The following is an 18,460-nucleotide window of genomic DNA, read 5'->3' as shown; positions in this document are numbered from 1 at the left end:
ATATAGAGCGTAAGGAGTTGTTTCAAAGTGGTAATAGAAAACCTTGTTTCATGTGGATTGTAATCTCATTATAAATGAAGTACGAAGGTCTTTCTCACAGTTTTGCTTCTTTGGAGAGATGAACTTTCAACCACAGTTTATCACTGTACTGAGCTCTGACTGAGTATGGAATTTCTTTTTCAGGAAAAAAAATGAAACCACACCGTATGATGTTAAATATCAGTGGAATACAGTATTTGTATACTTCATTTATGCATCATTCTTTCCTCTGGAGCACTTTACTAAAGGCTCTGTCAAACGTTGTTTACAATGGATTTTTGTCAAGTACAATATTCTTTTCATAAAGACATTGGCTCTGTTAACATAATTTCTTCAAGCTTTTGTCAAGTTTTAAATCCTTCAGGAACTGACACCAACTGCCCACTCTGACACTTGTTTGTTACTTTTCTCTCAATCGAACCATTCTCTGTCTCTCAGCTGTTGTAGCAACTTCATTTTTTACAAAGTCTCCTTGCAAGACATCTTTCTTGTTTTTGGAGAAGCACACGATTCGGTGGCACAAAGTATTTCAGAGCTCTCAAAGAGCAGCTCATTCCAGTGCCATGCAAAGAAACGAAGCTTAACTCCTCTTGTAAAAAAAAACTTTTTAAAAATCAAACCCAATGACTTCCTTAGGTAGGGATTTTCTGGTCACAACAACTGAATCCAACTCATGCTTCCTTTTGTTTATCTGGAGCAGGCTAGTTACATCTGACTAATTTACATCTCGCTTTAAGAGCCTGAGAATGTGCTTGTGTGTGCTGATGTGTAGATTTGGTATATCATAACAGCAATCACAAGTTCGAAGAAAATGTTGGCATCTTAAATGAGTAAATTTTGTTATTCTACTATTATTCTAAACACTGAGCTAAGAGATTTTTGTCTGAAGACTGAATAGGAAGTGAGGTGCCCTTCTCACAAATAGCCTGCTGTACGCTGGGAGTCCTTGTTGGGGACCTTTCCAGGATAGGTAATGAAGCTCTCTGCACATTCTGTCTTAGCCAAAGCCACTGCTTACCACTAGTTCTTGAACTGGCGGATGATAAAGGCAAGGTGGAGCATGAGCGCTGTGTGGCAGTGATGCTGTCCATCCTATCTTTTGACAGTCTCCAGGTCCTTTGTTTGTGCTGAGATAACATTAGTGGTGTCAGAGATCCCTTCGTGTTTCAAAGAGCACATCAATATACAGGAGAGGAATGTTTGTCTCATTAAGTTCTGTACGTAGTACAGCTTGCACAATTAATCTCCGTTAACCAGCAACCTGATATGTTTCTATAATCTGCTTAGGAGTCCTAAAAAGGATAAGAAAAGATGGAAGGGCAAAAGAAGGAAAAATGAAGAAGTGATAAACGTATCTGCCGCCTTGAGTATGCAGTCACAGTCTCTGTGTACTGTGTGTCCTACAGTGTTCCTACAAGGAAGTAGGCATAATTTTAAGGAACTGAAGTAATATAGAATTACATATTCCATAAACATCTTTTGTCAAAGCATCCTCCTGAGAGAGAAAGTAAATTCACTTCTGTTCAGGTGTGCCTCTCTTAGACATCCATTCTAGATTTTGGCATGAACTGCTCTCTGTGTATGCCTGTGTTTTTCCATTGACAACAGGAGATGGTTGGCTTAAACTGGAACTGCTATATGGCTAAAAATAGGCAAAACTGATTCAGCTCTAACACAGAGGAGGATTAGAGTGCTGACCTAGGCTTATCAGGGTATTGCACCAAGAAAAGAATATAAGGTAAATCAGTCCGTGATCCTTAGAGTTCAAAGTATAATGTCCAGGTTGGAAAAGTTTCTCGTATTTGCCTTACTGCACTGATATGTAGGATTTTAGCTAGCTGCTAAATGGTGCGCTTTAATGACAACACTAGATCTGGATTTTCTTCTTTAGGAGAGAGACATTCAGACTAAAATCCCACATATAAATGTCAGTTAGCTCTGGGAATGTTTTTTGGGCTCCTTGGCTGACAAAGTGCTGTGTTGTCAGATAGCTGTCTTGATCTCAAAAGGGAGTAAGGTTACATGCTCAGGAGCCAGTTTCCACAGGTCAGTTCCTTGCCCACACCTAGTGTTGTTGCAGCTCAATAGAGAATTCTGGCTTAATTACTTATTTGCTTATGCCTTCGCTAGTGGAATAAAACCCTCTCCTCTGTCTATACTCTGTCTGTCCCGTTCTGCACTTGTATTGTCAAAATAGTTGTTTTTATATTTTAAGATTAGTGAAAGCATTGTCTCAACAGAGCCCTTTGGTTCCCAACACTAACTTGAATCACAAAGGCTGCTGTCAGCTCTCATAATACTTGTTTTCTGTATTTGTGCTTTTCTCATGAGCCAGGTACATTTACAGTAAAGCCTATTTAAGTGCGTTCCTGTACGACTCAGCTCAAAGGTTGTACTGTTTTGTCCCAAATATTCTCTGTATGCTTTAGAACGCTTCCTGCTCAGCAGGCTTCATGGAATGTAACTGTGAATGGTAAAGCTTTACTTGCATATGAGGTTTCCAGTATCCAAGTACTCTTTTCCTATCATTCACAACTCCAATCTCCTCCAAAATATTTTAGAAATATCCTTGTAAAACTTCCTTTGGTTCATTATTGACTATGAAGAGTACTGGAATGGTTTGTTCATGATTACAGTGGATAGCTGTGTGCAGCTGTCATCCTACAAAAAGATCACCCTGGTAACACCAATCAACAAGCAGAGTAAGATGATCCATATATAACAAAAACCTTCTAAACATTGTCTTTCAACTGAAATACAGAGGCACAACTTTATCCCAGACTGCCCAGGGAAGTGGGATCTGTGAAATGTACCATGGACATTGTTATTCATGGCAGAAAAGCCACTGATTTTAAGTTTTCTTTATGCAGTTGAATGTGAGAAAGGCCCTACAGAATAAGGGAGGTGGGGGAAAAATAATTAAAATAAATAATTAGTTCAGCATCATTTGGGAAAAGTTACTGGGAAAAGAGAACTGCCATGCAAAATACCAAACACAGGATCCATCTTATTGTCTTCAGCTGACTGACACTGAATAATGAGCAGTGCTCAAATTTATACCACATTTTGTAATAGCAGTAGGGGGAACTTCTGGATAGGAAGCCAGTAATTTAGTTTATCCTTACAATTGCACACTGTGCCTATGCTGTTAAGACATGCAATTGATAGCATCGTTTAGCTCTGAGGTAGCACTCAAGCACATTTGCACTTGTCTCACAGCTCGTAACTGTAGCCAAGGGGTAGGGAAGAAAAAGTTATATGGGGAAGGGTCAGTGCAAAAATGCAGCTTAGGTTCCATGATGTCATCAACTTAGAGGGCAGGGAATTGAAGTAAGACCACTACACTGCTTACCTGGGAATGGAGTATGGCAATCATGCTCATAGCACCTGATATTGGATGAATGACATTTCTGTTTACAGTTCCTTCGGACACAGTCACATATAAACAAGCAACACAGCATTAGGAAACAGAGCAAAACATGGAGAAGAATACTGGGAGGACCTGTGTTTTCAGCATCATAGTTAGAATGGTGACACCACAGTCAGGCAGAAGTAGTGAAGCAGTGGACCAGTTTCAGTCTATTTTCTTTGACTTAGTTCCTTAACATTTCCACCTATTACACCAGGAATTTAAGATTTCAAAATAAATTGAGTAGCACAAATCAGCAGCTGAATGACGTTTGCTCTGTGCTTCTTGGGTACCATGAAAACTCACTTGGAAGAACATTTGGTGCTGTAACTCTGCAGTTGTTAAAATTGTGACTCCATGAAATTGATGGGTTATTTTGACCTGGCTTTATGTAAGTAAAAGTTTTAATCTGATTTTCTATCAATCATAAAATTAGAGACATATACTGTGGACATTTATTTTTTTAGGTAACTGGATGAATATATCTTTCAGGCCATTTAAGCACCTCTTTTGTTGGAAGATGGTTCTATTACAGTAATTAAGACTTTATCAGGTATGCTTGTAGATTGATCATCACTCTTCTGTCCCTTTTTGTCTTCAATTCCATTGCTGTATTTCCAGGCTTGGTTCTGAATGTGCTTTGCAAATAATAAGTAATACACATTAAGGCACTTCTAAGGTTAACCTTGGGGAAGCAGACACTGATAGTACAGTGTCATTTAGGCATGGAAAAAACATTTTGTGTTTGCAAACGTTTGTTCCCTTCTCTGACAAACTGAAGTATCATTTCCAAATCTACAAGACATTTTACATCTCTGTATGTAACCAGGGAAGCTCACTGTCATACATGACCTCAGTGTGAAATACGATTAATTCATTACTCTTTGCTGTTTTTCCTTAATAACTGCATATAAGCATACTGTGTAATACAGGAAGACACAGATGGCGCACAAGATTGATCTTTCATGCAATGTTATGAAATTAAATTGCTGAATAGCTTCTGATATGCACTAAATGGGCAAGTTGATTATTTTTATCAGCTCTTGTAACAGCTTAAAAAATGCTTCAAATTTAACACGAGTGTAATGTGCTGCTGCTCTATTACTTTTGTAAGCAGAACAGATCTGTTGTGAAGGGCACTGACAGTAGTCTCTTCTGAAGACATCCAGCAGAGTTGGCTACAGATACATACAGAGAGGCTGTATATATGTATATATGCAATTTTTTGTAGAAATATACAGAATAATTTAATAAAGTATGACCTAATTTAAGTGTAATTCTAATCTTCCTGTAAAATTTGGGTATTCCCCAGTTCTTATTCATTCTTCACTCAATCTCTGCTTTTCATAGACTGTATTCTTGCTACACTAGCTATGCCATGAATCTATAGAAATCTGAGTGACAAATTTTACATATATATTTTCTTAAAATAGCAATTGGACAAATTCTGCCCACCTTTGGCTCTCGGTTCCACCAGTAGAACCAACACAGGAGCCACTGTAAAAGGAAAGAGCTGGAAGACAAGAGACTGAAATCTTTTTCTTCATGACTGGACAGAGGTCTGAGGGATGCTCCGCTGTCCCTGTAAATTATTGGTGGGCACGTGAGGAGGTCAGTGAACTGCTGCTCTATTTATACTGAAAAATGGTTCTCGAAGAGAATAGCTTGGAGGTTCTTTTTTTCCCTTACCACGTGTCCTGGGAATTGTAGCCAGTTTATGCCGAATTTTGGCCTTTATCCTTAATACAGTGCAAAATATGCCAAAGGTAGCATGTATCAGATTGCTACTATTTATTATAAATTATTTGAATTATTTTTTATTATTATTATTTGACTTACAGAACAGAGATACGTATTCTAACATCTTACTAAGATTTCAGACAAATATGCTGATGTATTGAGTTTGACTACAGGCAGGTCCCCTACGGGAAGATGTAAGAGTCCTTGTGATAAATATTCAATGATACAGAAAACGTTTACGCATGTTTGGAACTTCTGGAGTTCTACTGTAAGTTGCAAGAGGCTACTTAGCTTTTCTCAACAAGAACAAAAAAGTAATGACACACATATGTATACTCCACTGCTGTGGATGGAAGATTAGACAAGATTATGACTTTATAATGTCAATTTATCACAGTGCTACATGTACTGCTACCAAGTACAAATACAAATCATGGAAAACATCTGTAAGCCCCTATAAGTAATTTGTCAGAATACTTTAAAGTACGTGTATAATAAATGAAGAACACATGTTTCATATGAACCAAATGTAACTAGAGCTGTACCGAATGCTTTGCCAGAGACTTGAACAGCTGTGGACATCACCTCTCTCTCCCTCTACCCAGCTTTAAAAGGCATTGTTTTCCTTTTAGCTTGACAGGTGATGTTTGCAATACGGTCAGTCTTCATCAAAGACAGATCGCCCAAAATATCTCCGTAGACCATTTTCATCTCCTCAAATACTGCCTTTTGATTTTCATTTAAGGTATTTGGCACTTTCTGCTGAAAGGGTCCTCACTGATTTATAATCTGCACCATCCTTGCCAGATTCTAAAAGGACATCAAACACCTTCTGCCATTTACTTATGAATAAATATCAGGTTACGTGCTGTACAGTATTTTCTGTCTGGTAGGTACAGTCAAAGATATGGAAAGCTTTCATTTACAGTTGTGTGCACACAAACACACTCACTTGCACACACTTTCCTAGTTTCTAAAGAAGTTTGTCTAATTTTCCTGCATTTGATGCCTCCACAAGGCTATGGATTTTATCTGTCAAACAGAATATACAATGGAAATTCCAGTCTCTTTGCTTTTATGTTTTCTATCTTAGATTAAGGTCACAGCCCTATCCCAATGATATATTTATTTACACAGAGAAAAAAAAGAGACACTAGTCTCCCCAGCTAATAATATCAGCTGAATACTTCCCTGTAAACCAGGATGCACAGTTTATTTCTCTCTATAGTCTTCATACTCAGTGGCTTTTGGTTTGCTTCTCAGGTAAGCGGTTCCTGCTTCTCTCATTCCTGTTTCAGATCTCACTCTGATAACAACAATCAGTGGAAGATGATTTTCATTAAATCCCCTCACATTACTTCCTGTACTTTTTCATCTCTACAGTGATTCACCAAACCTGAAAAGGGAGCATTTTTTTTTTATCTTGATGGTGCTGCATTATAAAAAATATTAAATTTAGAGTTTCCTTTTAAAATACTGCATACTAAACACGTGAATGAATTACAAACATTCATTTACTCGAGTCAATCTAACATGCACTACAATAGATAATAGATTTTTAGTTGTTTGGTTTTTTTTTTTTTGTTTTTTGTTGGTTTTTTTGTTTGTTTTTGTTTTTTGTTAATTATCTGCTTTTAAAAGTAGGAGGAATGTAAAATACTTTCTTCTGCATTGAACATTTGCAAACACTGTTGTACATTTAAAAAACCAATCCACCGACTATAAGTCGTCTTAAATAGCCCCAAGTGTCCCTGAAGAGCTACTGTGTGCTGTGTAAAAGCTGAATAATCCTCCGCATGTCAGAAGGTGACTCTTCAGCTGTTCAGGATCATCAGCTGATATGTTACCACTCATAAAAAACGATTCAAAACATAAGAATGTACATTTAGGTAAAGATCACCGTGATGGTAATGGAATTGATCTGCAAGAACTGACAGCAACATTAAAACCAATCTAGCAAGGATGACTCAAGGAACTGTAGCTTTTACTTAAAACCAAAATTCAATGAACACAGCAAATTCACACAAAAATAAGTTCACTGGGAATACAATTTTTTTTACATCTTATTTGGCTCATTTTTCCTCATTTATGAAGATAAATGGAAAAAAGAAATATGTTCAAACACTTTCTATTTAAATACATACATACTGAATGTAGTACTCATATAACAGCAGAAGTGCAGTCTGTGCAAAAGTACTTCATAGCATTATTGCTCAGTGATCTGAATAAAATAACATATTTATGAAGGCACATTGATAGAAGAAAAGCTGTTTCAATCATTTGTGTCTGTTTTAATCATCAAAATAGGGGAGTGTGCTTTGGCCCTTTTGCTTAGAAAAATATGACTTTGACTTTCAAAATCTCATCTTTAATATTTAGTCTTAGTATTTACATGGTAGTTTCTTCCCATTCAAGCTCCACATCACCTACAAAAGAAACAGATATATTACTTTAACCTACTTTGTAAACAAATAGAACCTAGTGGCAGATAACTGTTTTGGCTGAAGTGAGAAGATCTCACGGGGAAAAAGGTGGAAGGCTTGAACAATGGCTGTTACCACAAGGGAGGCTAAAGGAGAGCAAAATGTTACAACTTTATTCTTCTGAAGCCAGAAAATATTTGTCAGAATATTTGTTTATGCTTCTTAAACTGGACAAGTCAATACACCTGCTATGGAAAAATAATTCTGAGACAATTTGTATCTGCTTACCTTCCATGGCATCCAGAGAGTCCATCTTTTGAAGTGCTGAATAATTTACAAAACATATTGGTTGGCTACTTCCCCTGCTTGTCAGCAGATCCAGGACACACTGATGCAAAAAGATGTACTGTGCCTGTAAGGATGTGATTTTAAAGATGTTTCATTAGAAAAAAAAATGTACTTATGAAACAAAAATACTTTTAGATTTTTTATGTAACAATCAGATGTTATGGAAGTAACTGCAGTTTAACTCAGTCATCTCAGTACTTAGATGATATATATGTCTGACCTGATTTCATTCATCACGAGGTATAAGGTGTTAAAATCTGTCAAAAGATGTTAACTGTTGTGGCTAGTAAAAATATGAAATTATACTAATAATGTCTGAGATAAGTAGGCTGTGCCATATTTTTCTGTAAAGGTGTGATCTGTGAAGATGTGTTTGGTTACTTTTCGTCACTAGTTAGACTGAAGAAACCGAACAAAGAATTTCTCTCTTTATAACATAGAGAGAACCAGCAGGGTGCACTCAAATGCAAAAGTTCAAGTAAATCTACATGTTCTAGCAGGATGCACCATTGCTACCAGTGAAAAACCCACACTGTTTTCAGTGATACTTCTGGTACTGTAGCATGATTTTTAATAGACTATAATGTGAAGGGTGGGCAACTAAAGTTACTTTGACACCACCAAGGGCTTAAGGTTACTCTGGGTGATAACTGCTGAAAGGAGAAAATAAGAGAAGGCAACAACAGGACGAAATAAATAATGAAATAAAAGAATAAAACCAGACAGGTATCGAGCCTGAGATTATATTTCAATGGTAGTGAATTAAACAGTGGGGACGTTGCCAGATGGTGGAAGTTGATCATCCTCAAAACATTTGGATTCTCTCGCACAGTTTTGATCCACAGCAACCAGCATTACCCAAAATAATTCCCAATGTGTTTCAGGGCATTCCCTATAGAGGACTTGCGTGCAGCTTTTGTGGGGGGTGTGGTAATTGCAGAGATGTTTCTTTGCACAAATATAGGCCATTCTGTCCTCAGACAATGATTGCTGGCAAAGGAAGATTATTTTTAAGTTATAATCAAGTAAAAAAAACAGGTCTGACAGCAACTGTTTTTTTATTTTACTCATAGATCCTACAGCTTCATTGAGGGATCTCTAAACTGAGTTCTGGAGAGGAGTTCCAGAGGCTTCTCTCTTCACGTCCTCTATGCTGATCACGTAAAATCTGAATTATAGACTACTAAACAGTGTTTTATAACAGAGCTGTCAGAATAGCCTGCCTACTGAATATGCCATAAAACTTTACAAGGTTCAGTTCTCCTGCAGCAGATTTTAGTGCTGACCTGCATTTTGTGGTCTGCAAACACGAGTTAGAATTGACCTGGATGGGGAGCAAACTGTCACAGGATTTTGAAGCTAGTATATAGCAAGTCATGGTATATTGGAAAGTCATGCTGTAGAGTCAAAGACTTTGGGCAGCAGCCTTGGGTCAGAAATGGCCTGCAAGACACTTATGAAAAAAGGCTCATGCAAATACAGTTGGATTACCATTCCACTGGGCATTTAAGAACATCTTTAAATTCTGCTGTTATTCCTTTACAAATACCCAGCCATCCTAGCACAGTAGAAGTCTTCCTCAATAGAAGGTCCTCTATACTTAATAATAAGAATATCATAAATACTTTTTGTATTTTAGATCCAACAAACAACACTGCCTTAATTTTACAAACTGTCAAGTCTGTGCTGAATTCTGTCCAAATGTGTTATTTTATTTGAAGCAATTTATAAAGACACAAAGTATCCCTGGCAAGGTCAAAGGTAAATGCATATTTGAAAGTCTGGAAAACTATGCTACAGATATGTATACATATGAAAAAAAGTGCAGTTAGGTAGTAAAGAAGGTCAAATTAAGCAGTGTAGAAAAGCCCTGTTCTACTTAACACCTGTACTTCACTCAAAACTTGAACTTTCCGAGAGTTTAGGAAACTATGATTTAGATTGTAAAATCTGAGCATCTCAGCACTCAATTCTGCACTAGGCAAGACTTTGCTGGCCAAAATCTAGTTAAAAAGATACAAAAGCATACATTTGCAATCCAAATAGAAGCAGGAATTAACAGAAAATATAAGAGCTAGCTGAACTGAATTATTTGCTTTCCAGTCTAGTTTTTTAGATCAGAATATCAACGACCTAATTTTTAACAGCAGGAAAACAGAATAGGAATACACTATTACATCTTACCAGATTCTGCACCATGCACATTCTTTCACTTCTTAGCTCAGCTACAAGGCCATAGATATCCACAAAATCATGGTCATTTATATGTTGCGTTAAATGGTCAAGAGCAATATAAACACCTGTTCTTCCAACACCAGCACTGCAAACACAATGCACAAGATAAAATGAGTTTTTATTCATTTTTTTTTAGTACAGAATATTTCCTCAGAAAATCTTGGTTATTAAAGTACACTGATTATGAGAAGAAAACTGTGGAAAAAATGAAACATTTTGGACTACTTTTGTGTGTATGTCTCCTCAGATAAAGTGAAGGAGATAAAATGAAATCTGGTTATGACTTTGACTTTACAAGGGGTTCTATAGGAAAGTGGGATTTAATTAAATGAAACCCACATTCAGAGGAGGAAACACAATTTGAGAATTGAATGGGATTTTCTTAAAATCACTATCAGCCTTTTCTGCAACTAATTATTAAAAACAGTATATTATGGCGGTAATCAGGTAACGTATAGCAAAACTATATTGAACCTTCAGGATCTAAAAGCAGAATATAATGAAAGAGTTTTCTGGATATGAGAAAACATGTTGCTGCTTCATAATCACTGGGAGCATGGGCAGAGCATCTTGCCCATGCTGGCCCCTTCACGTATCTGTGTTGAGAAAAGGGGATGGGATACACTGCAAAAGGGCCCAAAGCATATAAGTTCTTTCCTGTAACAGTCTCTCTGGCCCCTGCAGTAGAGGAAAATGTCAAATGGTCAAGGAGAAGAATGTCAAATAAAATAAAGAGGTTATACCATCCGTTGTGGAAGGCATCTGTAGGACATCGAGGACACATAAAACGAACCCTAGTTCATAATAAACTCACTGGAGAAAGACAGGGTTTGTGGCAATAAGCCTAATTTTTCTGTCCACACATTTCCTTACTCACACTGGGAATGAGGCAAGGAATCAAGCCCAGACCTCTCCATTCAGAGCTGAGCACTTCTAACCACCAGCACATTTATTTAGGAGTCTAAATACAGATTTTAAATGTTTATAGGCATCCAAGATTGAAAACCAGTATATGCAATCCTCTATACATATTTGTCATTTTCTGCGGCTAACTCCCAAATAGTTACTTTTTCATGATAATGATATGTAGATGTTAAATGCAATTTTTGGAATTTAATTTTTAAAAGCTATAAACATAGAGTTACAGAATGGCTTGGTTTGGAAGGGACCTTAAAGGTGACAGAGTTCCAGCACCCCTGTCATAGGCAGGATATTCACCCACTGGATTTAGGCTGTCTATAAGAAGTCACTAAAAGCATGTCATTTGCTGCTATTCCTCTTCTCAAGATAAAGAATAAACTTGATACAGATTTAGCAGTACCTTATGGTAATTTTGAAATCACTCTTCCACTGATGTCATCTCGATGGGATTTCAGAGAATGGAAGAACAGGCCTACTTGGGTATTTTACTTCTGATTAAGGCATAAGGAGCCCTACTGGAGAAGACTTCACTACTACCCATAGTAGAACCACGCTCAGGTAACTCAGATTTTCCTCAGTTTCCCTGAGCTTTAATATACACTCAGAATGACAAGATACTAAGTAATGATTTGATGAATACGCTTACCTGCAGTGAACCACCATCGGCGTATTATCGTGTGCTCGACTTGCACGGATAAGTTTCACAAAGTGGATAATTGGTGCAGTAGTTTCAGGGACTCCGTGTTCTGGCCATGAAGTGAAGTTACACTGCCTGACCATCATGCAGTCTCCATGCTGTAAAATAAAAATAAGGCAGGTTTTTTGCAGAAGAAATATGATACATGTAAACTTCTCAGCAACTTCAATTAGCAATAAAGTCAGAATACCATATTAACTCAAATACAGTTCTTGTATCTAGGGGTAATTTCTTGTGCACAGATCTTATGGCAAGTTTTTTGAGAAAGATGAATTCAAATTCATCTTTCAAGAAGTATTGAAGATTTCTGCAGTCACTCTCTATTTGACTTCAGTCATTGTATAGGTATCATTTGTTGCTTACATTTTGATATTTCTAGAGCTTGTCTGGAACTTTCCTGAACTGGGCTGCCAAAATTTATGTAGGGGAAAGCAACTATTCTAATACTGATCTATCATAGTTAAGGCAAACAAATACACTGGTAAGCACAAATGTATTTTCTAAGTATTTGGTGCCCTCTGAATCAGAGCAACAGCAATAGTAACTCAACAAAAACAGCTGGTTATGATCTGGTATCTAAATTAACCATGAAGGACATAACAATAAAAGCACTGGATCAGGCCAAACTCTGTCTAACCCACTATCGCGTTTCCAACAGGAATCAAGGAAAATCTTAGTGGAAATAATACAAGACAACAGTGCAAGTACAATTCCACAGTATATCCTTTCCTAGTAGTCTGCAAGTCATGAACCACCTCAGTCACAGACAGTACCTAAAAATTTGATAGTACCCAGCAGAATTTTCATCCATTGTTTTCTCCAGAGTTTATGAAATTCTTTCAATTATTAGCATTCACAGTATCTTGCAGAAATGAGTCCCAGCTTAATCAACTCTTTTGTTATGAACTATCTCATTTTTGGTTTGTTTTCAACCAAAAATTTGATCTTTTCATATTGCAAAAAGCATTGAAAAACTCTGAATAATTACACATAGAAACTAATTTGCTGTATTATAAAAAAAAAAAAAAATCAATAAAAAAAATAGAAATGTTTTTGAATGTAATATGGCAATAAATATGGATGTTTTGGTGTATATGTGGCTTTTACCTGCACTGGAAAATCATTAAGAATCCATCCATTTAGATGGAAGGTGAAGCGCAATCTTAAAGACAGAAATACAGCACATTAAATGGTATGCTCTCATGGGGGTGCATCTCATATGCTCTCATGAATTTCAGCTATTGTAAGCAGAGTTCTTAGTTTCAGCTTAAATTATCTTGTTTACTATCCAACTCACCCTCACTAATATGTAACTGGCATACATTTTTACTCAAAATAGTCCCTTTTTGATTTTGCTTACCCTGTGTCTTTTTTTAGCTGGGGAAAAGCAAACAAAAACAAAGCCAATCCTCTCTCCAGTCATTTTAAAGCAGTCAGTTGTCTTGAACTTTGTGCGTAACTTTATGGGGCTGACAACTGAAACAATCCCCTTACTGCTGCGTTTCTTTTGTAATATGCACAAGCCACAGGATGGTAATGCATCTTTGTACTTGGATAGCGGAATTTGTGTCCTAGGATGTGACTGCACTACATACAACACGTCAGCGTTCTGCAAAAGAAGGCTGACTTCATCTTGGGTCATTATGTTCAGATTCCTTTCCAAGTCCACGTGCTGGTCTGACTTACTGCCGGGTGCTGGTTTTTCCAAAGTGCAGAAACTGTAGTTGTGGATCATGACAAAGATGAACATGTAAGCTGTGCTCCGCCACCTCCATTCCCAGCACAAAGAGTGGGAGTAATACTGATGATTCTCATTTATATTGGGTGAATTTCCTGGGGGTGGAGGCCAATATGGCTGGTGGTACAATGCAAAACAGCTGCACTACAGCCAAGCATACTGCCCTTTAATCTGAGAGGGACACATTCAAGGGGATTTGTCTGATAACAGAATGGTTAGGATTACTCCTTTCTAGAAGAGACAACTGAGGTGTCCAAATAGAAATTGCACCTCCCACAAGACCAGAGGTTCAGTAACCTTGATAGGCCCTTCATAGCATGCTGTCCACATATCTGAGTTCTTTGTGATAGAACCTGGAGAAAATGCTCAGAATTAAAAAAAGAAAAAAAAAAAAAAAAAAAAAAACAGGAGTGAAAACAAAATGCTCAGGAAAACCAGCCAGTGTAGTGTATACACATTAAAAGATGGAAAGAATACTGAAGGGTAGCTGGGTGTCGGGTTGGAGTACCTCTGATGTTGAGGTGTTGGGTGCATTTTATTCAATCAGCTTCCAGGTGTGACTTACCCTTTCAATTTTTAGATCTCTGATGGTCCAGTCTATTTGAATATCTTCCACCAATTTAGTAATTACTATATCCCCAAACACAGTCACTGGTTTATTATCTTCTGGCCAGTACTGATGGCATCTTATCTGCAGGGAAGTGATTACTAATTAACAATCATAATGCTGTAAATTTTACAGAAACTACGTACAGAGTTTTCCTATTATATAAAATGATGTACACTGGTAACTTACCCGTCCTTTTTCAAAACACTGTGTAAGCATCACTAGAGTTTTTGCTCTAGTCTCCCACACCATTCTCCAGAAATCACCCACTGTTCCTGGTAACGGTCCCTGAGTTGCAATAAATTCATTTGGACATAAGTAGCCCTAAGAAAAAGAAAATATTTAATACATAATGAGTGGCAAGGGAAAAAAGAGTTTGCATATGACTTGTGCCAGTAGCTATGAAGCCTAAGGCTAGAACCTTGTCAGATGTACTAAACTAATTGGTGTAGGTCTGGCAGATGGCCATGGAAACCTAAGGATGCAAAGCATTTTTTCCACTGTATACATCGGTTATGAACCAATGTTCTATTAAAGTTTGGGAAATGCAATCCTACTAGAAATTCTTTTAGCAGAGAAACTGAAGGGACATCAGGTCAGGAGTTCTCATTCATAAATATCTAAGTTGCCATATTAGTCTTACTGCAAATCCACTCACAAAGAAATTTATCAGAAGGCCAGCAAAGTATAATTAAAATAGTGCTAAGGAGAAGCAGAGCGAAAGAAACAGCTGAGAAGCAGTGTGAGGGCTACTGCAAGCTACAAGCAACATTGATGACCTTGTCCTTCCTGTGATCCTCAAGAATCATAGAATAGAATCCTAAAATAATTTAGATTGGAAAATACTTTTATTTTATATATACTTATCATTAAGCTAAACCATCCGCATAATACTACAGGCTAAAACTAAGTGCCATGTTGAGACCATTTCCTCTTGTCCTGTCATTAGTCACCTGAGAATTGACATCCACCTTTGCTGCACCTTCCTTTCAGGTAGTTGTAGAGAGAAATTAGGTCTCCCCTCAGCCTTCTCTACTCCAGACTAAACAACCTTAGTTCTCTCATCTGCTCCTCAGATGTCATGTTTTCTGGTCCTTTCACCAACTTCTTTGCTTTTCTCTGCACCCACCTGTGCAACTCCATGTTCTTCTTATAGTGAGGGGCCCAAAACTGAACACAGTACTCTAGCTGCATTCCTACCAATGCCAAGCAGAGAGGGACAATCTCTTCCCTAGTCCTGCTGGCTACGCTATTTCTGATGCATGCCAGGATGCCACTGGCCTTCCTGGCCACCTGGGCACACTACTGCCTCATGTTCAGCTGGATGTTGACCAGCACCCATAGGTCCTTTTCCACTGAGCAACTTTCCAGCCACTCTTTCTCAAGCCTGTACTTCTGCATGGGGTTGTTAAGACCCAAGTGTAGCACCTAGCACTGAAATCTGTTGAATGTCATGTGGTTGGACATGTCTATCCCAATTCCCCTGCAGAGCCTTCCGACCCTCAAACAGATCAAAATTTCCAACCAACATGGTGTCACCTGCAAATATGGTGAGGGTGCACTCAATTCCTCATCAATGTCATTGGTAATAAACAAAAATTGGTATTAAACAAAATTGTTCCCAATACCGAATCCCGGGGAGTATCAGTTGTGATTGGCTGCAATTTGGATTTAACAAATTGTTAATTTACAACAATCCTTTGGGCCTGGACATCCAGCCATGATCTGCTCTAAGTTAGAGTTGGAGCTTACTCAAAAAAAGTGATCTCACCTAAAGGTCTTCAAGAAACTTTTTTGTTTTCGGAGTTGGCTTCTGCTGTTTAGTTCATTGATAAATTGAGGACAAATTTGGGGAAAGGAAGTTGAAAAATCTGCATAAATGCTGAGCCAAGCATGGTTCTCATGGATCTGTTTTCCCAATCCAAACATACCCTGAAGAAATCTACTACAGAATATTTACAACAGAAGTAGCAATTGTAATAATAAGCTTATGGCTGTAGAGCCAGCAGTCTGTGTTATCACAGAGTCCAGTTTATTACTCAAAAAAACTGACACAGTGGTTTATAGCACCTTCGAAGCTCCTCATTGGAATTATAGCCCTATAATTCACAGCTGCCTCTTACTTATTCCATCTGTAATATACAGAACAGGTGGCAGTGGGAAACTATGTTAATCCTCCCTAGTTTAAGAGTGAGCTGGGGAGCTGCAGTTCAGGTATGCAAAATCCATAGTTCAGTTACTGATTATTTCTCATTTAAAAGTAAAAAATAAAATAGCATCAAATTTCCCATTTGTTAAAAGTATATACACAGTCCCTCATTCCCTCTCTTTATACATCTACACCTGGATAAAGAGGTAGGTAAATAAATACGCATGTTGTGTATTTACAGCTATGTGTATTTATATATTTACAAATCCACAAATACATAAAGTGAGAGCATACAAAGGGTGCAGCTTTAGCCCTGAGAAAGGGGTCTATTCGCTGAACACTGATCTAAACTGAGATGCTTATATGCAGTAAAGACAAACTCTCAGCAGGGTGTACTTTCTGCAGCTGGCATCTGCTACAGTTTTTTTGGAAGTTGCTGTTTGCATTGCCTATTCCATGGCACGTTTATGAGAAGAAAGGTGAAGACTAGGGCAGCTCTGTCTGGTCTCCTCAGCAGTAGTGTGTTCCACAGCCAAGCACCCAAGTAACAAGGTGTCATGGCTCTTTCTTTCTGCTACTTGTCAGAATGAGGAAATTCCATACTTTTGCTAACAAGAAAGGAGGATGCTGTTGAGATAAGACATCCATTTGCAGCTCTCTACCTGGTTCCCTGTGAACATCTCTTAGCCACCTGGAAATAACTATTTCTACTTGCTGTTGTGTCATCTGTTCAGGCTACTGTCTGCATGTCTTGCTACATGTTTGAATAGCACTTAGTGCAAATCAAGCCTTGACCTCACTTGAAACCACCATCCAATGCTACAACAAAATAAATGCACAATCATGAGTTATACTTTGAGCTTGAAGAGTTAGTCAAGACTGGAGACAGAAAAGTACAGATAAAGAATTTACTGAGAACACAACTAGAAAATGTGAAGCATAGGGAGAAAGTTGATGATGAGAAATATATTTTAACTAGTCAGGTTCAGTGTGACAGGAGTCACTTGTACTCGAAACAGCAGCTGTAGTGAATGAAAGAACACTGTTCTTTTTGCAAGTTATTTTTGACTCTTGTACAAGAAAATAAAAATAGTGAAAATGTGAGAGACTTTCTACTTACAGATACATAGCTGGCATTAATGTAGTCAGATCCAGGAATACCAGCATCAGGCATCAGCTTTACTCTGTTGTTATTATCTGTGATGGAAATAAAGTCTAGTTAACTAAAAGTTTAACTAAGAAAACAGTGATTTAGGTAACAAATGTCCATGGATTACAAATGAATTAGACAACAACATTATTACTAACATAACAATACTTGTCACAGTAGAACTCTCATTACAAATGCAATTTAAACAATTTCCATTATTTTATAGTCATCCTGGTTCCATACAAGTTTTAATATATACATAAATATATTTATCAAAATGGTGAACACTCCAAAACCTAAAATGTGATGTGCATATGGAAGGATCCTCTACCTAAAAGTAGCCCATGTTCTTTAAGCCATGCTGTTCTGGCACAGGCATCCTCCATAAAAGTCAGACAGAAGAATCAGGAACTGCCAGTCTTTCCATCACGTGAAAGATTTAAGCCAGACCCTGGCAATTTCAAAACCTCTTTTACATAAGGCAAGCTCACCAATTACAGAGAAGTTTGTTTCAAAGACTAAATAACAAGTGATTGAGAGTTTCTGATTTGGGCCCGCAGTGTGCATTCAGAAATGATGAGAAACAGGAAAGATGTCCTGAGTGAATAAGTTACTGCTGAAACATTCCAAATTTTGTAGTTTGGCCCACACTTTATTAAAAAAAAAATAGAATAAAAAGTTAAAAACTTTTGAAACTCATCAGTTCATATTTTACTGTGTCATGAATATCAATCTTTACTGACTGGAATTTAGAACTCATCTTGAATAAGGCAGTGGATAGGAGTAACAGCTGTTGTGAAAAGTTAATAGCACAGAATGTAGCATTATTAACCAAGGAATGCCATGCTCCTCATCTCACATCACAGCTAATGCTTAAAATAATAATGACATTTCTTGTCTTATTAACTGAAAAATGAAGCAGTGTTGAGTACAGAGAGACAGACTCCTGTCTCTTGTGATAAAATCTAGCCTTGGCTTATAAGTTATCCTACAGTCACTCTGAT

The 18,460-nt window shown here is 37.5% G+C and overlaps 1 protein-coding gene across 6 annotated transcripts in view; it reads right to left on the bottom strand.

Annotated features, from left to right (window-relative positions):
- Positions 1 to 5,558: 5,558 nt before the first annotated feature.
- The window catches only part of PTPRQ (protein tyrosine phosphatase, receptor type Q), a 123,717-nt gene continuing 110,815 nt past the window's right edge, over positions 5,559 to 18,460 (bottom strand). For all 6 annotated transcript variants that reach the window (XM_040667503.2, XM_040667510.2, XM_040667520.2 and 3 more), the window contains 7 exons: positions 17,427 to 17,503; positions 14,347 to 14,481; positions 14,116 to 14,241; positions 11,762 to 11,910; positions 10,144 to 10,279; positions 7,900 to 8,023; positions 5,559 to 7,614 (listed from right to left, as the gene is read on the bottom strand). In XM_040667503.2, the coding sequence (XP_040523437.1) occupies positions 7,577 to 7,614; positions 7,900 to 8,023; positions 10,144 to 10,279; positions 11,762 to 11,910; positions 14,116 to 14,241; positions 14,347 to 14,481; positions 17,427 to 17,503 (785 nt within the window). In that variant the 3' untranslated portion in view covers positions 5,559 to 7,576. The remainder of the gene's footprint in view (positions 7,615 to 7,899; positions 8,024 to 10,143; positions 10,280 to 11,761; positions 11,911 to 14,115; positions 14,242 to 14,346; positions 14,482 to 17,426; positions 17,504 to 18,460) is intronic.

This window comes from Gallus gallus, chromosome 1 (genome assembly GCF_016699485.2).
Source record: "Gallus gallus isolate bGalGal1 chromosome 1, bGalGal1.mat.broiler.GRCg7b, whole genome shotgun sequence".
NCBI classification, from domain to species: domain Eukaryota; kingdom Metazoa; phylum Chordata; class Aves; order Galliformes; family Phasianidae; genus Gallus; species Gallus gallus.
The sequence above is the reverse complement of the archived record's forward strand: the minus strand, read 5'-3'. Positions and strand labels throughout refer to the sequence as shown.